Below are 21,788 nucleotides of genomic sequence, written 5' to 3' on the forward strand. Positions count from 1 at the left end.
CCCGCCCCTCCACGCCCCGCCCCGCCCCTCCACGCCCCGCCCCGCCCCTCCACGCCCCGCCCCGCCCCGCCCCCGTGGGAGGCTGCCCGCGCAGGCCTGAAGGGCCGGTTTGCCTGCGGTTCCCAGGAGAACAGCAGCTGCGTCCCACCAGGTGACAGGTGAGGCCGGAGACCTTGCCGCTCGTGGAGGACCTCGTGGGTGCTGGTGTCAGGGCACCCCTGCCTCACGGGGCAGCCCCCAGCACCTTCCTGCTCGCCTTAAGGGATCCGCCTCTTGAGATGAGACCCCCCGACACCGACTGGGGGCCAGAAACGCTGGTCTGTGGGGATTGGAGGCAGGAAAGCGAATTCCCAGGCCGACCGTGTGACCTGGCGCACGGCCCCCACCGTCCCGGGCGACCCCGTCAGTGAGCATCGCCCCGGGCAGCTGACAGGCAGCGGGCGTCGCCGGCCTGCGCTCCGGCCGGTGCTCACGGCCACACCCGGCAACTCGCGGGGCGTCTCCGCGCGCGGCCGCTCACCTTGGAAAGGTCCACCAGCGTGTTGGCCTGGTCGCTCAGCTTCCTCTGCTCCATCTTGACGCTCCGCAGCCTGTGGGGGAGGGGCATTGACAGCCGTGCCCCCAGTGCGCGTGCGCCGAGTCCCCGTGCGGGCCCCGCCTCTACCTCGAATCCCGCGCGCTGGCCGCCGCATGGGGACCTCGAGCAGGGGTGACGGCTGACCGCAGTCACGGCCGCTCAGGCCCCCGAGAGCAAACTCTTGTCTGCACGCGCGCTGGCCTCAATGACTGCCGCCTCCTGGCTGCCCTCAGAGGGTCTCTGCCCGCGCCCCACGCCCATCCTCCAGTGAGAGCGAATGGCTTCACCCCTGCTCTGCCGCTGTGTTTAAAGTGCCTCCTTGTGCACGGCGCTGACTACAGTGCGTTCTGCTTCGGGTCGTGTGCAGGGTGAGTGCGCGCGAGTGTGACGTGTGAATCCCTGGAGGTGAGGAGTGTGTGTGTGAGATGTGAGCGTCTGTGGAGGTGTAGGGGTGCACGTGTGCGTGTGTCCCTGTGACGTGCGGGTCCGTGGAGCTGAGGAGTGTGCGCTTGTGTGTGTGTCCATGTGACGTGCGGGTCTGCGGGGGGTGAGTGTGTGCATGTGTGTGTGTGTGTCCGTGTGATGTGCAGGTCTGTGGGGGTGAGTGTGTGCGCGCGTGTGAGTGTGTCCGTGTGGTGTGCGGGTCTGCGGGGGGTGAGTGTGTGCATATGTGTGTGTGTGTGTGTCCGTGTGATGTGCAGGTCTGTGGGGGTGAGTGTGCGCGTGCATGTGTGTGTGTCCCTGTGATGTGTGGGTCCGTGGAGCTGAGGAGTGTGCGCTTGTGTATGAGTGTCCATGTGACATGTGGGTCTGCAGGGGGTGAGTGTGTGCGTGTGTGTTTGTGTGTCCATGTGATGTGCGGGTCTGTGGGGGTGAGTGTGTGCGCGTGTGTGTGTGTCCGTGTGATCTGCGGGTCTGTGGAGATAAGGAGTATGCGCGCGTGTGTGTTTATGTGATGTACGATCTGTGGAGGTAAGGAGTGTGCGCACATGTGTGTGAGTGTGTGTCCCTCTGATGTGTGGGTCCGTGGAGGTGAGGAGTGTGTGCGTGTGTGTGTGTGTCCGTGTGATGGGTGTGTGTGAGTGTGCGTCTGATGTGCAGGTCTGTGGAGGTGAGCGCACGTGAGTGTGTGTCTGTGTGGCGTGTGGCGTGTGGGTCCCTCCCCTCTGGCTGGGCGGCTGCGGGTGTGATGAGCGGCTGAGCGGCCTGGGGCCCAGTCACGGCCCAGAGCTCCGGGGTGGAACCTCGCGGCCGCGGGGGCTCGCCCGGTCCTGCCTCACTCACTGGTGGATGGCCTGCAGGAACTTTCTCTGGTGCTTCCTCACTTTGGCGTGGTCAATCTTCTTCAGCAGCTTCGTGTGTTTGTAGATGAGCCACGTTTCCCGCAGGACGTTGGCCGCGGCGTTCTTGATCTGAGGAAAAACAGACACGAGTCGCGTCAGGTTAGTTCTCCGAGGTTCCCGTGGTGCGTTTGTAAGACAGTCTGCCGCCTGCGGACACGGCTCTGCGAAGACCCATTTCCCTCACGGACTCGTGAGCCCTGGGAAGGGGGGTCCGTCCGCCGCCTGGCGCTCCTGCCTCGGACGCAGCGCGCGGCCCAGGCTCTTTCTGGCATTTTCGGGACAGCCTCTCGACCGCTGTCCCCGAGGCGGAGTTGGCGAGGCTGCAGCCCCCAGGGGAGGCGGCCCCGGGCGCCCTGGGGGCAGAGACACGCGCCACCGCTCGGGGCTCGGCCTGAGACCTCGGTTTGGGGGCATGCGGACACCTCGTGGCCTGAGAGAGCAATCAGGCCGCCCAACAGCTGGGGATTTTAAAAGGCCCCTTTGAGGAATGTCTTTCCCGCAAATGGAACCAGAGGCCTCAGCAAGTCCACGGAGTCCTTTCCCAAGCGGCCAAAAGCATTTATGCGGTAATTCCGCACATAGATGTCATTGGATTAAAACTGAAACGATTTCAAAGCGGCGTCTGAACATCAGCGAGATATCTGGGTGAAGCCAGAGCCGTGTCCGGCTCCTTCACGCTCGCCTCTGCGCAGTCCTCCGACGGCGTGGAAACCACCGCTCCCGCCGAAGCTGGGACACATCAGTGACACCCAGATGGCAGGGGACAGAGTCTTAATCCAAACACAGACGTCTTCAGCAATTAGTGATATGAGCAAGAGGAAAAGCTGGCGCGCGAGCTGAACAGATTTCTGATGAACGGCCCCCATTTCTGGCAGCCTCGCAAACTGGCCCGCGGCCCGGAGTGAGCAGGGCGGCCGGGTGGGAATTGAGCTCCGGGCCAGAAAAGGTTTTAACGGACTGGAGAGCACAGGCCTGCTGCTCAGACGGGACGTTGCTCAGACGCTGAGGCGCGGGAGGGCCTGGGAGCCGCTGGCCGGCGGGCGGGTCACTTTGGCGTGTGTGCGTAATGACAATTTATTGCCAAGGCTGGAGTGTATTTCTCACTGGTGAAGTGATGTTTTTAAAAGAACAGCTACGCCTTCTCAGAAATGTCCAAGTGACATAAACACTGCTTGTTTGTCCAGTAAAAATCCACTGTGAACGTGGTGTCAAACGGCTTCGTCGCCCACCTCTGGCACTTCCTTCCCTGAAAGGAAGCAGGTGGTGGTGAGCGGAAGCTGGCCCCGGTCAGTGGCCAGGCGAGCGGCGGGGGGCGGGGCTGGGGTGGACAGGAGCCCCCGATCTCCGGCCAGGGAGGGCGCGCCGCTGCCGACTTGCGCAGGGGAAGGCCGATCAGGTACACGTGCGCCTCAGTCTTCCTGGTGCTTGGCCTCCAAGGAGGGCCTCGCAGGAACCCAGGAGAAACCCTCTCCCTGCATTTAGGACGATCGGCCGAGCCCGAGTGGCACCGGCGTCCCCGTGGGGGGCTGGCCCACAGAACAGCGCTGTGGACGGCCTTCACCACGTGTCTCGGTGTTGATGTGGAGCAAACAGGTGAAATGGGAAGTCTGCAGGCTCGTCCTCGCTCCTGCAGTTGTGAGCATTTAGGAGAAAATGCTGGTTATCTCATAGGCGGGAAAAAGAGATCCTCACCCTAAGGCCGTGAGGCCCCAAGGAGGCGGCTCTGGTGGTGTCAGAGGATGGGGTGCAGGGCACAAAGTCATCAGGCAGGGACTAGTGTGACCCCGTGTGACGGACAGATGCAGACCAACACCACGGAGTCACAGAGGGTAAACTGAGTCATTGCAGACTTCAGAGTCACCAGGCTGTACGTGCACAGATGTTAGTTACTGTCACCTCGCCCAGACCCCTGTTTAACACAGGAGGACGTGGCGTGGGAGACACGCGTGGCCGGCTGACGGCAAAGTGGGAACAAGGCCCGAGAAGAACTCCAGAAGAACGGCCTGACCCGACTTTTCCCTACACAGACTACACTCTCTCCTGTTTTCCAGGATCAAGGAATTGGAAAAGCGTTTGCATCGTTGTTGAAGTCTGCTCCTCAGGGCCCTCGCTTGGCCGCGCGACAGAACGGCGGTCCAGGCTCGACCCCTCCAGCCCGAGTCTCAGGCTGGAAAGTCGCAGCACCGCCTGGGCGGCTGAGAGCGGCCGTCACGTCATCGACGGCTTTGGCCAGGAGGCCCCTGTGCGTCCGGGAAAGGGACGTTAAACACAAGCCGTGGTGCCGGCTCTGAAATTAACAGCCGGCAAACAGCCTGGCACAGAGCTCAGTACATCACGGAGCGCAGAAGAAACGCGTTTAGCCGCACTGCGTCTCCCGGGCTGACCGTAAATGCCACTCGACCAGGCTCCCCTTCGCCACCTGGCGGAGCGCTTCCAACACCGCTGGGGTGTGAGTGGTCATGTGCCCCCCAGGGATTCGCCGAGCTGGGGGCTGGGGGGCCGGGGACCCTCTGAGCTCTCCTGGCAGGCGGGGGTGCCAGGGACAAAAGGTGCGCCGGGGGCGGGGGTGGGAAGGGTCAGGGACCCGGGGAGGACGGGGAGGTTGATGGCCGCCAGGGGCCCGCACGCGGAGGCTGGCTCTTGTGTCCCCCCCCCCCCCCCCCACACACACGAGCTGCCTGGTGGCTGGGGGCCCGCACGCTCTCTACCCCAGAGAATGGGCTCAGTGGCCTACATGCTTCAGAGCGGCCCTGAGGTCACCGGGCTCTGGGCAAGGAAGTCATCCAGCCGGGGTCTCCCAGGAAGCAGCGGCCACTGCCATGCAGCAAGAGCTCGCTGTGCCGGCTCCGCACTGAGCACCGGGTGGGCCGCGCCCCGTGGCCAAGCGTCCTGACAGGCAGGCCCTGTGCTGGGGGCGACGACACCGGGTCCTGCCCTCAGAGGAGCTCACGACCGTGCTGGGACAGCGTGCGGCTTGTCCTGTCGGGCACTGAGGGCGAGAGGCAGCTTGGGGCGGCCATCAGAGGGTGGCGGCGGTGCCGCGGGTCTGCGCCCAGTACCCGGGGACCCGCCTGGCGCGGCGTCTGCCCACAGTGGCCCCGCTGCTGTCCTCCACCCACGGAATGTGGGCTCCTCCCCGCCCCTGCCCCCAGGCCTGGAAACCTCACTGAACACACTTGTCTGTTCCCCGAACTCCTGACCACATGACTCAGGCCAGGGCCCCGCCCCCCGCCCGGGCCACCTGCCACGCAGCCCCGAACAGGGCTGTCAGCTGCAGGGGGACAGCACCTCTCCTGGCCCTGAGCCGCCAGCAGCCTCAGGAGCTGCCCGCTGACCCTCCCGGGAAGGGGTCACCAGCCTGTTCCCGCCGGGATGGTCCCTAGCGGGGAGGGTGGTCCACTTGAGGCGGGAGGGGGTCCGGGAGGGGGTCCGGGAGGGGGGCCGGGAGCGGCGCTGGGAGGGGCGCCGGGAGGGGGGCCGGGAGGGGGGACAGGACAGGAGGCGGAACAGGCCTGGCAGACACCTTCAAGGAGCCGCCCGGGTTGGGTTTAGATGAACGGGGGGCTGGTGGGCATCATGGGCCGGCCCCGGCTTCAGGCACTTGATGGAAGGACCCTGTCCGCACAGGATGGGGGAGAGGCTCTCCCTCTTCCCACCTGCCAGCCCCTCCCAACTCACCCTCACCCCCACAGCCTCCCCGCTGTCTTCCTTTCCTCTGTCCACCCGCCCTGTCCCGCCCCGTGTCTCTGCCAGGCCCCTCGGCCCGCAGGAGGGGGCCAGCCTCAGTGCTGGGAAGCCGGCTCGGCCGCCTGGCGGGCAGGAGGGGGCGGGGGGTCACTGGTTCCAAGTTAGAGTCTGGGGCTCCTTGCTCCGAGCACCAGGGCGACGGATGGTGCTGTCAACGAGCGCCTGGCCCGTGTGCAGGCAAACTGGCCTTCGCTCCCGCAGGCCTGGGCCCTAACCGCCGTGCCGAGTGCCCGGTAACTGACCGCCCCGGGGAAGCCCACAGGTTCTGGCTGGAAGCCACCTGCAGCCCTGGTTAAGGCCTGGTGAGCTGCAGGTGGCTGGCGGCCCCCATGCGCCCATCCCTGGACCTGAGAGTCTGGTCCTTCAGACTCCTTCCAGCTCAGAAGCTCAGTGCTGGTATGTCTTTACTACAGAAAACCCGTACCCAGGCCGCCTAGGTCAGATCTCTGGGCGCGAGGTGATCCACAGGCCCTTTCTGGGGAGGGTTAGCATTCTGGTAACTGATCCATTGCTTACTTGCTAAGTTTTTAAGAGATTAAGACCTGTTATGAGCAAATCTTTTTATTAGCCCGCTGGAAGGCAAAGGTTTTCTGGGCATGGCTGTGATAAAACTTTTACGTGTGCTCATAATGAAAGAAGAGTTTTCTTTAGCACTGGGCAGTAGGTACGGGGGCTGCTCAGGTTTTGAGCAGGGTGGTGATGTGTTCAGAGCTAAGTCCTGGAGCCTAAGGGGGCCCTCAGGGAAGCCGGCGTGTGGAACAGCCATGGCCTGGTGCAGTCCAGGCTCGGGGACCCCGTGGGGTCCAGGGCAGAGATGCGTCCGAGAAGCTGCTAACTTTGTAGGCCTGGGGACCAGGGCACTCAGGAGAAGGAACCAGTGGAGGAAAGATCTGGGCTTGGTTTGGATCTCACTCATTGACTTCATGGGGAAATGGATTTACATAAAGTATTTGGGGCAAGAGCCCCGCATGGCAAGGGTAAGGAGACACAGTCCTCAGCCAGCGGCACACACCGTGGTCTGATGTGGACAGTCGACATGGCAAACAGGACGCCTCCTGTCCACGGTGCTCCATAAGCCGTGCGTCCACAGGTAACATGCCCTGCTTTTCCGAAAGCAGAGGTGCTCTCCGAGGACGGGCAGTACGGATGGACATCGTGTCTCCTGAGCACAGAGGGTGGCCCACGGGTGACTGATGACAGGTATGTTCAGTTGCGTGAAACAGAGGTGGGAACATGAGGCACTGAGTGGGGGGCAAGATGGGCATCTGCTGTCATTTTAGTCTCTGGGTGGCCTTTACACACATCGTCTAGTAGCTCAAGGCTACTAGCCCTGCATGGTCACTGCGGGAAGGTGTGGTTTTTAAAAAAGGTTTATTTTTGAAAGAGAGAGAGAGAGGGAGACACAGAATCTGAAGCAGGCTCCAGGCTCTGAGCTGTCACACAGAGCCCGATGCGGGGCTCGAACCCACAAACTGTGAGATCATGACCTGAGCCGAAATCGGCTGCCCAACGGGCCACTCAGGCGCCCCGGGAAGGTCTGACTGCACTAAATGTGGGGAGACGTGGCTGCCAGAGTTGACAAGTTAGACAAACGACAGAACAGTGTGGATTCAGGAAAACCAGAAACTGGGTTCAGACCTCGTGCTGCCCTCAGCTCGTCCTAACACCCGGTGTTGCTCTGAGGCTTCGGGCAGGGCGTTAGAGGGGACTGAGCCACTGCGTCCCAGGGAGGGGAACTGGGCTCTCTGAGACCAGGTCAAGGTCAAGGCAAGCGGAGGCCAGGGCTGGCCAAGCTCACCAGCACCTTCCCACCAACCAAGGTTTGGAGAAGAGCCTCCGAAGGCTTTGCACGCACGTCGGGGGCTGGGGGCTGGGGGCTGGGGGTTGGGTGAAGCCCGCTGGGAACAGCCCTCAGTGCTGCTGTCTTGAAGCTAAATTATGTTTTCTCTTGTGCAGTGGACAGCCTGGGCCACACTGTGCCACATTCAACCATCTGCATGTCAACAACGCTAGGCTATCTGCCCAGACCCGTCCCTTGTCACATCTGTGGAGGCTCCTCGAAGAATCCAGACCAAACAATCAAACCCACAAATAATTCTGCTGAATGGTGCAGAGGCCTGGGCACGTGCGGCGCTCCTGCGATCCCCCGCCTGGTGCTGGCTGCCCAGTGTCCGCTGGGCCCCGAACACCTGTACCGCGCTGCGGCCGACATCATGGGCTGTGTTCAGATTTCAAAACCCAGACCAGCACGTGGGTGCTCGCGGGTCCTGAGGAAAGCCTGCCACTGCCGCCAGAGCCCCCGTGTGGGCTCTGACGCCCTCTCAGCTTGGGGACAGAACAGCCTCGCAAGATGTCCCCTCGCTGACCTGTGTGCCACCTGCAGTTCTAGAAAGTTCTCCATAAAAGCCGCCATTAGGGAACGGCTCCCACCTTGCGTCTGGCAGTCATCCGGGAAGGACCCGTCTGGTCCCTCCCGCAGGGCCCTTCCCGAGCCTGACTGTCCAGCCGGCGCTGGCCCTCCGCGGCCGACCCCTCTCCCCGGTCCCGCCCCCCGTGCTGCTCTTCCTCAGCCACCAGGGAGGCATCACCCAGAAGCCCCGGGACAGGGCGGATGATGACACTTGGAGGCGCAGCATTTAGAAATGTGGGCTCTGCTGTGATGATGATGATCGTCTTTAATGATTTTTTTTTTAAAAAGAACTGGATTTAGATACAGTTCCAATATCATTCTTAAGAGCCGACTGCCTTCCTAACGTGAAAACGCCTGAGCCTAGATGGAAACGCTGCCTCACGCAGGTGGTGAGTTCAATGCTGCCAGGAGAGGGCGGGGGAGGGTCAGCTGTGCCCGCAGGCATCCCGCCCCGGCCCCCGGCCCCCCGTGGACAGCGTGGCCTGACCTCCGTCACAGGACCGTTGGCCCGTGGCTGGCTACCCACCGCTCTGGGCCCCACGGGGACGCGGACGGCGGCGTTTTACCCGTTTGGTGAGCTGAGTGTCCATCATGAAGTTGTGCACGTGCTTCTCGGCTTTGGTGAGCTCCAGCTTCCGGGCCACCACGGCCACCACCAGGGCAGTGCAGCCCGCGCCCTGTGGGGGGACAGCAAGGGCGGGGGGAGAGCGCGTGACTGCAAGGCAAGCGCAGGCAGACGACGGGACCCCCCTCCGCGTCCACTGCGGGGTCCGGGGAGTGGATGGGCGCCAGGAGCCTTCGGGCCCCGACGGCCGCCCTCCTGAGGGACCCGCTGTCTTGGCTGCAGGGCTGGCCTCTGGGGACCCGAGCTTCACACAACCAGCCAGTTCCTAGCAGAGCAGGGCAGGGCTGAGGCTTCGGGGACAGTCCCCTAGCAGACAGTTTCCCTTCATGGGCAAGGCTGTGGGGACCCCGGCCCCGCCCCGCCCTGCCCTGCACACTGGCCTGGACCACCCTGCCCTCCCTCATGGGAAGAGAGGAACAGGCTGACCCTCTAGATGCCACACTATTTGCCACAAGCCCAGTTCAGCACTTTGAGGTCCCAGGACTGAAGGGCTCCATCACTCATCGGTCTAACAGGATGGGTTAGAAATAGAAGTGAGCACTTTTCAAAGGTGCAGAACCAGCCCTGAAGCCGGGAGGGGTGAGCACGGCGAGGCCCCGCCCTCCGGAGGCCGAGGCCGAGGCTGAAGGGCCCGCGCTCTCCCCTGGCTTCTCCCAGGACGCTCTTGTGCCCCTTGGCACATCTGGAGCCACGGTTCGCAGCCCCGCAGCTGGAAGGGCCTGGGTCTGTGACCCCTCCTCTCGCGACCTTGTGTTCCTCTTGTTCAGGGATGGCTGTGTTCTTGGCAACTGTGACTTGCAGAGACTGTGTCCCCTTCACAGGACGTGTCTGGGCACTTGCACAGCATGGCCTCATGCTGTAATTGATTTAACCAAGCTTCCAAAAGCAAAAAATAGCTTAAAAGAAGCCATCCTGGAGGGAAGAGGTGTGCTCCCCTCCCCTCAAACAGACCACGTATCACCCTGCTCCCCTATACGGGGGTCCAGAGGTACTCTGGGCTGAAAGCCCAAACACGGGGACACATCACAGTGTTAAAAATGGAGCATCAGATGGAGAGGGCTCTCCCCAGGCGCTGTTCCTCGCCCACCTCCCCGGGGCCAGCTCCACTTAAATCACCCTGAGAGCTGGGGACAGAAGATGCCTGAGGAGGGGGCCCCCACTCATCATGTCGCTTTGGGGATTTCATTAGAACAATCACTCGAGCACCATCCTGGATTTCCAGGGTCCGGAGAGAGTGTCCCCAGCTCTCACCGTGGCCCGCAGCCTAGCTGGTTAAACACAGGGGGCTTCCAGTTAGAAGCTAGAGTGTTTTAACTAAGGAACCATGTATTTTATACAATAAGAGAAGTTTCTGCATGAAGACAGTAGGGTGGATTGGATTACATTTTCAATTTCTTTTGACTTAAAGATGCCAAGACTTTCTTGTGGATATTTCTCTGGCGGGTGTTGGGTTCTTAACCCAGAATTCTAATCTCAATAGATAGCAGAGAATACTCTCAACTTTATTTTTTCTTTTGGAAAACCCATCATCTGGATGTAATTAGGGAAATTGCCAATCACGAAGCCTCACTTAATCATTTCCATTAAGCGACAACCTGGTAAAGATGGGGTCAGACATCAGCAGCTTCTAGAAAGTGGTGGGCCGGGTGCTGAGATCCACTGCTGGTCCTCTGTGCAGTGTGTGTGAGAGATGGAGACACAGAGAGAGAGCAGGAGGGGGAGGGAGGAGGAGGAAGGGGGAGGGAAGGGGGGAGGAGAAGAGATGGGAGGGAGGGGAGGGGTGCAGAGGGAGAGGGAGCTGGAGCAGAGACCAGACAGGGATCACTGGGGGGGGAAGAAAAAGGGAAGGAGGGGGAGAGGCGCCGTGGGGGTGAGTGAGGAGCCGCGGATCGGGGAGGGGAGGCGGGGGCCAGACGCTGGCGCAGCGGGCCCTCCTGCAGGTCAGGTTCCCGCGGGCGGGCCGTGTGGGGAGACGGGGGCAGGGTGGCATGGGATGGAGAGGAGGAGGGGCTGCTGGCGTGACCTCCAGGGGGTCACACTGTGGAGCAAATCCATGACTCGGGCTTTGCCTTCAGAAGTGCCAAGTCCAGAGTCATGGGTGACACCAGCTGGGCTCCTGGGTCTCCCGAGGCCACCTCCTACCCCCGAGGGAGGGGCGGGGGGGCAGGGTCCACCAGGACGGGCGTGGGAAGCAGGGGCAGGCGTGGCCTGAGGGGGCCAGCCTGCCGACCCATCCCCAGGTCGGGGCCCAGAGACCCGCGTCCCCCGCACGGTCCCCCCTCCGGAGACCCGCGTCCCCCGCACCGTCCCCCCTCCGGAGACCCGCGTCCCCCGCACCGTCCCCCCTCCGGAGACCCGCGTCCCCCGCACCCATCCTCCATCTCCTTGATTCCAGGAAACACTTTCCGGCAGCAAAACCTCAGACTCTGGGGAGACGGGTCCCCAGGGAAGGATGGTCCCAGCTGGCGCAGCGAAGCTGAAGGCAGCGTACAGCGCGGTGACAAACGGGGGCACCCCGCCCGGAGGGCATGCCCGGATTCGGTGTCTGCGGCGACTCCACACAGCAGCTAAGACACATCGGTTGGTTTGGACGCCCGTGTTTCTGGGAGAGGCTCATCTTCCAAACCTGACGCGGAGCAGACGCGCTGCAGACCCCCCAGCCCCGCCTCGCCTCCCCCGCCTCTGCGGCTCCGGGAGCGTCTCTCCTGAGGCCTCGGGGCGGCTCAGTGTCCCCAGCACGCATCCCACCGCTTCGGTCTACTTGTCCCGAACTCAGGAAGGGCCCACGGGGCCGAGCGGCTCAGCTGCACCGGAACGCGGCTCGTCCGGGGTCCCGGGCCCCCTGCTGTCCCGGACGCCCGCAGCCCACGGGCTTCCAAGGCACCGCCCCACGTGTCGCGTGTCCAGCTCTGGCCAGGAAATACCGACAGCTGTCTCTGCGCTGTCACCGCTCCTGACGCTCCTGGAGGACGGCTCTGCGTCCGCGGCTGAGACCCCCAAGCCGCCGGGTCTGGGCCACAACGGCCGCAGGCTGTTCAATCAAACACCCGGCTTAATGGTTGGTAATTACACTGTTTCCAGGATCACCACGAGAAAACAATGATTAAGAGTATTTACAGCCGCGCACACAATCCCCCCCCCTGCCTGCAGTGTCCATGGCAACCAGGCGGGAAGCCCTACCTGTCCTTGGGAAGTAGGGGGGGAGCGGGGAGGCTGGGGGAGGGAAGGGGAGGGCGGGTGGCTCCAAAACCCCAGCAAGAATGACTCAGCTAGAAAAGGGCCACCAGGGTGCGTCGCTGCGCGTGGCCCCAGCGGGAGGCAGTGGACACTAACGTGGGCCAAGCACTGCAAGTAGCAGCCCTGCCCATGCACGCGGGACGGAGATGCTCTGAACAAAAGAGAAGATGAAGGGCCTACGTTGTTTCGCATACGGGTGGGGGTGCGGCCCCTCGCTGCGTGCGGTCCCAGTTTCCACCGCCCCTCCCTACATGGGGACAGCAGCCCTCCGCCCCGAGGAGGAGGCCCCCAGCAGGGGCCCGGGGTCGGGGGGCTGCCCAGGGGGGCTCCGGGGACAGCCACGCAGAGCCCGGCCCCGCGCAGCGCCCTCCCCCCCCACCAGCCGCTAAGACGCCAGGCCACATGTCACTACGGGCAGGAGGGGCCGGGCTGCTTGCTAATGTGCCGCATGGACGGGGCGTGGGGGCACCGGGCGTCCAGACGGGCCTCCGGCTCGGGGTCCCGGCGCTAGAGCCTCCTCTGCTGTGAGGGCCCGAACTCAGCAGCCTGGTCACCGGCTCAGCGCCAGGTCTCGGCAGTGGGGGGGGGGGCAGCCCCCACCTGGTGAGGACTTCGGGCCCTTTGTGCTGCAAACTGGGATGAGTGACGTCTGGGGGGCACCATAAGGAAAACCTCCCCCCACACCGTGTAGGGGGTGTGGGGGCCGTGGAGGCCCCCGGGCCCCCCAGGGCTGCAGGCCTGTGCGCTCACACCCCGCGGGCACCCCAGGCTTTCCTGCAGCCTCTCCTCAGAGCCCGGGGGGTCCTCTCCTGAAGAGAGGTCACTGGGCGGTGGTCCTGGGCCTACAGAGAAGGGGCCCAGCCACGGGCGCCGTGGGGCAGCGGGCGCGGGGGCTCCTCACCGGCAGCCAGTCCCCACCGCGCGCCGGAGACCCCCGGCTCCAGTTCAGGCTAAGGGTCCACGGCTCTGCCTTGTAACGGGCAGGAGGGCAGGGGCGTGTCAGGCGGGGGCGGGGGGGCTGGGCAGGAGGGCACCTGGAAGGAGGTGGCACAGCCGCAGGCCCCGGGGAGGGCCCAGCCCTCACGGCCCCCGCGCCCCCATGTGTGGATGTGGAAGGAGGCCCCGGGGGGTCTCGAGCTGGCTTGTAGCCAACGGGGACCCGGGCCGCCCGGCGCCCGCCCCCGGGGTTCCAGCTAAGCTTCCTCAGATGTGGTGCCAAGTGTGTGGGGCCCCAGGGCGGGAGGGAGGACAGGTGACCACGGGCCCTGACGCCTGCGGGCGCCCTCGGCAGCCGGGTGCTGCCCCGTTCTGGGGGGACACTGAGGAGGCCATAACTGCCCGGAACAAGGAGCTGGGACTGTGTTAGAAAAGGAAACTGAGGGGCGCCCGGGGGGCTCAGCCGGGTAAGCATCCGACTTCGGCTCAGGCCATGATCTCGCGGTTCATGGGTTCAAGCCCCGCGTCGGGCTCTGTGCTGACTGCCAGCTCAGAGCCTGGAGCCTGTTTCAGTCTGTGACTCCCTCTCTCTCTGACCCTCCCCTGCTCACGCTGTCTCTCTCTCTCCCCTAGAAATAAATAAAACATTTAAAAAAAAAAAGAAAAGAAAAGGAAACTGAAACCGAGAAGCGCCTTCCTGGCTGTGTGCGGGGAGGGGAGACCCAGCCGTGGCCCGCGGCCTGCGCAGAAGACCCCTCCGTGAGCTCCGCGCAGGGTTTGCAGGTGGGGAGGGTGACGGGCGAGCCAGGTACTCACCATGATGCCGGTGAGGAGACAGACGCCCTTCCCGCAGTACGTGTGCGGCACCATGTCCCCATAACCGATGGAGAGGAAGGTGATGGAGATGAGCCACATGGCGCCCAGGAAGTTGCTGGTCACGTCCTGTTGGTCGTGGTACCTGCCGGGGAGGGGGCAGGGTGGGGGGAGACAGCGCTCAGTGGAAGGGGCCACCGCCCCGGGGCCCAGAGGCTGTGGGCAAACCTGGACGGGGACGAACTGGGTCTCTGCTGAGATGGACACAGCGGTGCTGGGGACCGAAGGTGCCGTGACTGCCCCGCCCGCCCCCAGCTTGGTCCCCGAGGCCGCGTCTGCCCTGGCGCGCACTGTAGATGCCCTTTGAGTGTTGGTAAAATGGCTTTGGATGAAATCACGACGCAATAAAATTTAGATTTTCCCTTCCAAGTCGACAGCCTGAGCGTACGTGGATGGGGCTGATCTGTCGCAGGCTCCTGAGCAGGGAAAAACGTCAAAACCCACCAAGCGCGTTTAGCAGTCTGGCCCCCAAGAACGGCAGGTGCGGGTGTCCAGAGGGGGCTGCAGAGCCGGCTCCCTGTCCCCAGGGGACACCGGGGTCCCTGCAGAGGGACAGTGTCTCTTCTGAGCTGGATGGGGCTCTCGGCTCCCCTGTCCAGGGAGGAATAGGCTGGAAGGGCATTGCTGCTCCCCCGGCCGGTGACCACGGCGCCCCACCCTCTCCCCCCCGGCTGTCACCCCCAGACACCGAAGCACGCTGAGTGCCAGGCTCCGTGCCAAGGACGGAGACGCAGAGATGAGCAGGACGCAGCCCCCTCAGGGCTCTCGGCTGGGGGGGGGACGGGCGGTGAGGGTGCGGACGTCTGCAGAACTGGATGGACGAGGCACTTGTGTAACAGGAGGGAGGGGGCAGTGACCTTGACCCCAACACAGGCAGGCCAGGAGGAAGGGTGCTCAGGCAGGAGGAGCCCCTGTCGGAAGCCCGGGGCTCGGCTCGAGCGTGGCAGGGGCGCCTGGGAGCCTCGGGGAGGCCGGAAGGCTGGGGAGACCCCGGAGGGGTGCAGGGGACAGCCTCCCCCCGAGCCTGGCCGGAGCGGGTTGCAGGGAGCACACGGTGGTGGGCGCATCGGCCTTTGCGAGCTTTCTGCGCCAGGGCCCGCCAGCCCCCAACTCCAGGCCAACGCTCAAACGACAGACGCCCCCCCGGCTCTGCTGACCAGGTGCCCCACCTGCCGCCGCCTCCCTCTGTGTGGGTGGTACAGGCTGGTGCCGCCCCCGCGGGTCCCCAAGACAGAGTGTGCCCCCCCGACCCAGTCTGACTCCCCCTCGAGTCTCCTTGTGTCCCCTCTGTCCCTCCCACTCCTGCACGCTGCTCTCCGGGGGCAGTGGAGCCAGACCCCGGCTCTCAGGACCCGTCCCCCGCTGGGGTCACCAGTTCCTCCTGAAGGAGTCTCGGGTCGGGCCTGAGGGCAGCAAGGTTGGGGCGCAGGGCAGAGAAGAGGTGAGCCCATGGCCTTGGGCTTGGCTCTCCCGGCTTCAAGCCCCGGCTCCACGTCCAGTGGCTCCGTGCTGTGGGCAAGCGACTTGGCCTCTGTGACTCCGCTTCCCTATCTGCTGACAGAAGGAGCCCCAGGACGCATGCACTCGGTGTGGGCGACGGTCACTGCGGGGGGGACAGGTGTCGTCATCCACTGCAGGACGCAGGCAGGGGCCACGAGGGCAGGGGAGGAGGAGACCTTCCTGAGGGTCGGGAAGTTTGGGCCGCAGGGCTGCTGGGCGCGGGCACGAAGCATCTGCTGTGAATTCCTGGACACAGAAGGGGCAAGACACTGGTGTCCGAGAAGGACGCCCCAGCAGCTGCCGGCAAGACTGAGAGACAGCAGGTCCCGGGCACCGGACCTGCTGGCAAGCGCGCAGGTGGCCGGGGAGAAGCACGGAGGGCCGCGAACGCCCGCCGCGGGGCCTGGGTTTGGTGTGCAGCCTGTGTTCTGTGCGCGTGACGGGCGCTCGCGTCCTGGCAGCCTGCCTCTCCCTGCAAACCGGCGCTTACAGCAGCGTCGCTGGCTGCTCGGCGGCCTCGGGACCCGGGCCTTCTACTCACACGTGAGCGGCTCACGAGAGAAGGACATTGGAGCTCAGGGCGGGATTCGGGATTAGCAACAGGTGGCAGCCTTTTCATCCCCTTGATGTTTGATTTACTGTTTTATTTTCTCTAAATTCCCTTTATGTTCTCGTGGGTTTCTTTTTCGTTCACAAATACAGTCGCCTTGGTGCTAGTGTGTGTGCCGCCGTCCAGAGCAGGCCTTGAGGCCCCCGTTCACACACAGCTGCCAGACTGGGGTGCTGCCCCTCCGGGGGGGCGTGAAGACACCCCGCTGCCCCTCACAGCTCAGCAGGCGGGAGGCGATGGGCTGGAGGCAGAGGGCGGGGGCTGTGGAGACCAGAAGCCATCACCATTTTGCAGCGGCTTACACCTGTCACAAGTCTGCATATTTGTGTGCTAGTCTTTGCGATAGAGAATTTTTCAGAGAATCTTGTTTTTCTCTAAAGGCTAGGGAGGAAAGTGCCTTTGTTTTTAAGGATGGCTATTATAGTGATTAATTTCTCATTAGGGTGTGCTGTGGTCTTTCCCTTTTTACTGTTATGAAACAGGTGACAGATATAGGGGCCGGGTGACGACTGGCAGCAAATCACACACACACTGCTGCCTCCTCAGGCCCTCCACGCGGGCAGGCCACCGGGCCCCCGCACCTCAGGACAGCTGCGGACATGAAAGACACAGAGCGAATCAGCGGACAGAGAAGCAGAACTCTGGGTCACATACAGACGGGGGCAGAGAGGAGCTCGTGGGGGAAACCCTGTAATCAGCGTCCTGACAGGGACGGACTCTGGCCCCAGGAGACAGGAGTCAGTGCTGCACAAGGGGCTCTTTCTGGAAGGGCTGGGGAGGAGTGTGCCCTCTGGAGAAGCGTAGATGGGAAGATCGGGGGCAGGGCGGTAATAGCGCAGAACAACGGACTCTAACGCATATCCTTGTATAACTTCCATAATATTGAACATAAGACCAAACCTAAGAGAAAAAACCCAAAAATACATTAACGTAAAATTCAGTCGGGAAGCATAAAAGCAAAATCGGCGTCCCTGAGCTCACTGCCTGCCGATGCCTTGTGTGCTCCCTCAGGGCCACGCGGCCGCTGACGCACCAGCCTACTGTGTCCTTCCACACCTGAACGTCGTATGGCTTAGCTCTGCCTACTTCCGGGGGCCACAGGGGTGAAAAAACCCAGGAGTGTGGTCACAGCCTCAGACACGGCCCGGCGGCCCCCTCCCTCCTCCAGGTACTCTGTAACCCCCTCCTGAGTGTGGGCTGGACCTGGCGACATGTCTCTAACACGCAGAACGCGGCGGAAGTGATGGGTGGTCAGCTCTGAAGTCCAGTTACAAAAACACCACAGCCTCTGTGCTGGGCGATCTGTGCCTTGTTCTATTCTGGATCGCTCCCACTTGGGAGAAGCCACTTGCCATGCCGCGAGGTGACCCTACGGAGAGGCCTGCCCGGTGAGGGGCCACAGCACGCCCACAACCGGGTGAGCGGGCTTGGAAGCAGAGACCCTTTAACCTGAGCCTTGAGAGGAGACCACATCCTGGGAGACAGCTAGGCTGCGATCTCACGAGACACCTTGAGCCGGAGGTGTCATTCGAGCTGTCCCTGAAATCCTGACCCTTAGCAACTGTGACACAGGCATCATCTGTTGTGTTAAGCTGCTGCATTGTGGGACAACTTGTTACACAGCAACAGGTAACTGTTACAGTGAACTTCTATGGACTGCCTTTTGCCCCTCCTACCTGGGCCCCTCCCACCTGGACGCCCCCCCCCCCCGGGACCCTGCCCCGGCCCCGCCCACCCTGGGCCCCTCCTCCGGGGCTCCTCCCCCTGGGGGCTCACGGGACAGGGCAGCCCAGAGGCAGGAAACGAGTAACTCCTCCCAGGTCCTCCTTCTCCGGCTGCCCCAGTTCAGGTCGACCGCTGCCCTGCCCTCTGCGTGGTGATTTGTGGTTTGGACGCCATATCTCTGTCAATCCCGTCTGTTCCATCTGCAAGATCTGTCCCGAATCGGACTCCTCCCCACGGCGGCCACAGCCATCGGCTGCTCCAGGCCGGCCCTGTCACCAGAACGGGGACAGCAGGGCCCGACTGGCCTGCTTCTGCCCATGCGATGCCCGCCCCACTAACAGCAGCCAGGCCACGTCCCCTCTCTGCTCAGAAATCCCTGAACTTCTCAGAACATCCAAAGTCCTTACGGGGCCACAAGGCCTGAAGCAGCCTCCCCGGGCTCCAGGGACCCCACCCCCACCCCCACCCCAGGCTCCAAGGACCCCACCCCCACCCAGGGCCGTCCGTCCACGGCTCTTCACGGCTCTGCTGTGGCCACCGGCCTGCAGCAGCCCAGCCCCTCCTGACTTGGGCGCTGCCGTTCCCTTGCCCGGAAAGCACGTGCCCCAGATGATTTCTGGTCTTTGCGCAAGGGGCTCCCCGGCCACCCTCTTTACGCGGCCCCCTTTCTCCCTTCCCTGCGTCCCTTGGCCCCCCACACACCACCACCTGACGTAATATACACTCTGCCGCCCCATTAGAGCGTAAGCCTCATGAAGCAGGATGCTCTGTACTGCTCGCTGCTGTGTCTCTAATACTCGGCACATTTTGCTGAACTAACGATCGCATCTTGTCTCTGTCGCCAGCCAGCGGCACCGGGCTCTTACCCCAAGTTTACGATGAAGCAGTGAGCAGCTCGGGCACTAACTGGCCACAGCCTGGCTCATGGCAAGTAAGTGAAAAGGCTGATCCGAAAGGAAGCTGCCGAGAGCAGGGCGTGGGGTTTGCACCCCTGGGCGACGCCACGTGGCCCAGCCTGACTAAGCACCTGCCGGGTGGCGGCCAGCAGGACGGTGGCCGGGGGCTGCCCGAGGGGCAAGGAGCAGGGGCGTTGGCGGGCCTGACCAGCTCCCACGGAGGGGCGCCGCCCTGGAGCGCTGGGCCCTCTTCCCGCCCTGCCTCTGCCTTTGTGCCGAGTGACCGAGTGCCCTCGGGACGCTAGGGCTGAGATGGCAGCTTCGGGGAAAGCCCTGCTGTTTCCTGAGGATGTTCGGTCGGCCCAAGTCCAGGCGCATCTGGAGCCGCTCCCGGCTGGTGGGAGCCGCCGGCATCTGGATCCGGGGAGGCGCCAGCGGCCGGTGCCGGGCTGGGGGTCGCAGCCGCAGGTGAGGTCACATCCAGGCAAAGAAAAACAACAAAGCGCTTCCTTGGCTTAAAAACCCTTCCCCTTATAAACATGTGGAAATGTGCGGAGAAAGGCTGCCCACGAGGCCAGCAGAGCTCGGGCCCAGGACGCGAGCGCACCGAGGCGGCCAGGGGCCTGTGTGCGAATTCAGGAGAGTGGGGAGGCCCCTGCTCCCAGCAACACAAGGCCACGGCTACTTTTCCAGGAGGTCTGGTCTCGTATTTCTAAGAGCTCGTGGCGTGGGGGGTGAGGCCCCAGGCTGTTCCGAGGGGAGAGCCCCCACCACCAGCACCGAGCACGACAGGCCGGCTGCCACGCGCCCCTGAGACACGTGGCTCGTTCCCTTCTGTGGACACAGTCGGTGTGGACTTCCTCTGTGGCGGTGCACGCACGTGGGGCTGGTGTCACGTGGATGCAGCTCCGGCTAACAGGCCTGGTGGGGGCTCGGGCGACAGGGCCCCACTCAGCATTCCGTCCAGCCTCTCCAGTCTGCACAGGGAGGCAGCGTCCGAGGGAGGCTGGCCACCACCGTCCAGTCTCTCCATAGCGAAAACGGTTCCCAGAACGGTTATTAAATAAATTAAAAACCAGATGGCTCATCTGGCAAATCCTTCTGAGTCAGTTTCTCTACTTGCAATGTTTTCTTTCTTTTTATTAAAAAACATTTCCATGTTTCCTGATTTGGAAATGTTTAATAAAAATGCATGAGACCGGAGGAAAACAATATGTCTGGAAGAAGCGCTGGACCGCGGCAGGCGTGCGCTTGCGGCGTTGGGCGGTGGTGGCCGGGGGCCGAGGGGGCGGGGGCCGTGCGCCAGGCCCTCTCCCTCCCTCCCGCTTCCGCGGTTCCTTCCAGAGCCTCTGGCCTCTGCCTTCCCCCTCGTCCTCTCTCCCTTCCTCCTCTGATCTGCACCCCCATCTCTCTTCTTTCCCGCTCACTGACTCAGTCTGCCTCTCGCTCTCCCTGCTGGGACGTCCACCTTCATCTCCTCCAGGCTGGTTTCACTTACTCTGCTAACCGGACTCTGTCCCTACGGGGCGGCCGGACACGGAGAGCCTGCAGTGAAGGGACACAGGTCTGGCCCCCCAGCCCCACCCTGTGATCTGGCGTCCCTAGAGTCGACCGCCGCTTCCCATCCTCTGACACCCGCCCAGACCCAGCCTGGGGCATCGCCGAGGGGAAGGGCAGGTCGGCCGACCTCCCTGCTGCCCACCACGCCCCGGGCCTCCAGACCTGGTCTTCCACCTGCGTCTCCCACCTGCGGGCAGTAAACGCCACCATCTGGCCACACATCTGGCCTTCGCTGGCTCCCCCAGATCCAGCCGCACCTTCAGGGGCACCCCTTGCCTCCACCCTGGGCCCCACGCAGTAGCCAGGCAAACCGTCCCCAAACACAAGACCCTCCCAGCTCCATACATGCCAGTGGCTCCCACTGGCCGAGGATGGGGACGAGGGAGGGGAGGAGGGAGAGGAGGAGGGAGGGGAGGAGGGAGGGAAGGAGGGGAGGGGAGGAGGGAGGGGAGGAGGGAGGAGGGGAGGGGAGGAGGGAGGGGAGGAGGGAGGGGAGGAGGGCGGGGAGGGAGGAGGGCGGGGTGGGGGTGTCCTCAGCGAGCACACTCACCGACAACTGTCCGTCCAGGACCAGGAGTGGCTGAAGACCTGATGCCTGGGAACGGCCCACGTTTTGGGTCGGGGGGGGGGGGTGTACAGAGCCGCCCCTAAGACAGCCTCACCCAGCCCTCTTGTGCCCTGGTTCGCCCTGTGCTTGGGCAGGAGGCGGGGGCCCTATAAGCTGGGGACCTCCCAGGAGGGGTTTCTCCTGTGGCGCCGGAATGAGACACAGATGAGTAAGTAAGGTCAAGAGCAGCGGCTCTGAGGCGGGGCCCGGCCGACCTCTGGCGGGTGCCCCTCCCCCACCCCATGCCTGCCCCCCTGCCGGGCGTCACTCATGCTGGCCCCTCGCCTAGGAAATCACCTCCTCGCCTCCAGAAAGCCGTCCTGGGTCAGGTGCCCCCCGCGGAGGTGCTGGCTCCTGGGAGCGGGGGGCCTCGGCCCTGCCCTCGGGGCGCCTCTGCTCTCCTGCCCAGCTCAGCACCACCCACCCCGCCTGCCGCACTTGGGCTGCCTCCCTCGGGGTGCAGCCTGCGACGCCCGCGTCAGTCACCGAGCAGACATGGGAGCAAGTGCTCAGCTTTCCACAGACAGACGGGGGCCCAGGGGCCGGGGCTGCTGTAAAGGATTTCCTCAGCGATCTCTCATCTCCCTGTATCTCTGGGACTCTGGGAGGTGGGCAGGGCTGCGACTCGGCCCTGCTTCACAAGGTGACAACAGCCTGTGCCACCTGCCACGTGCCAGCCACGTGCCATGCGGGCCAACCTTGATGCGCCTCCCGGCCTCTAATCCTCACAGTAACAAGGTTAGGGTTGCCACTTCCTGCTGTCTTGAACTGGGAACCCAGGCTCAGCGCTCGCTGATTGCGCCCCCATCTTGGCCGTTTCGTGCCTCCGAGGAAGGGGAGGCCCGGGGAGTTGGCTGGGGAGACTGCGGGGCTTCTCCCTTCCTCAGGTATCTGGTCCTGGGTCTGCATCGCGGCGAGCTGCCCTCCCAGGGCAGTAAGCCAGAGCCAGGGCCGCCCTGTGCAGCTGGGTAGGCTGTGCGCTGTGCCCCTCCATGGGGTGCCGCCCCCCGCAGGGCAACGCCGCGTGGGCGGTGGTCCTGGCTAGAGCCTCCGAGGAAAGAAGGGAGGCTTTCTCCTCTCACGCATGATTTCCAAGGGGAATTAAAGGCAGCAGCTCCCCGGGTGAACACACGCTGCGGCCG

At 63.7% G+C, this 21,788-nt stretch overlaps 1 protein-coding gene across 3 annotated transcripts in view; it reads right to left on the reverse strand.

The window, feature by feature from the left end:
- The window catches only part of KCNN3 (potassium calcium-activated channel subfamily N member 3), a 97,414-nt gene that overhangs the window by 1,554 nt on the left and 74,072 nt on the right, over positions 1 to 21,788 (reverse strand). For 2 of the 3 annotated variants that reach the window (XM_039251432.1, XM_039251433.1), the window contains exons 4-7: positions 13,692 to 13,833; positions 8,644 to 8,754; positions 1,862 to 1,989; positions 521 to 590 (exon numbers count right to left, since the gene is read on the reverse strand). In XM_039251432.1, the coding sequence (XP_039107363.1) occupies positions 521 to 590; positions 1,862 to 1,989; positions 8,644 to 8,754; positions 13,692 to 13,833 (451 nt within the window). Of the gene's footprint in view, positions 1 to 520; positions 591 to 1,861; positions 1,990 to 8,643; positions 8,755 to 13,691; positions 13,834 to 21,331; positions 21,345 to 21,788 lie in introns of all 3 variants that reach the window. The other variant, XM_039251430.1, reaches the window with a different exon arrangement.

This window comes from Hyaena hyaena, unplaced genomic scaffold (genome assembly GCF_003009895.1).
Source record: "Hyaena hyaena isolate Hyena2069 unplaced genomic scaffold, ASM300989v1 scaffold_385, whole genome shotgun sequence".
NCBI lineage: Eukaryota > Metazoa > Chordata > Mammalia > Carnivora > Hyaenidae > Hyaena > Hyaena hyaena.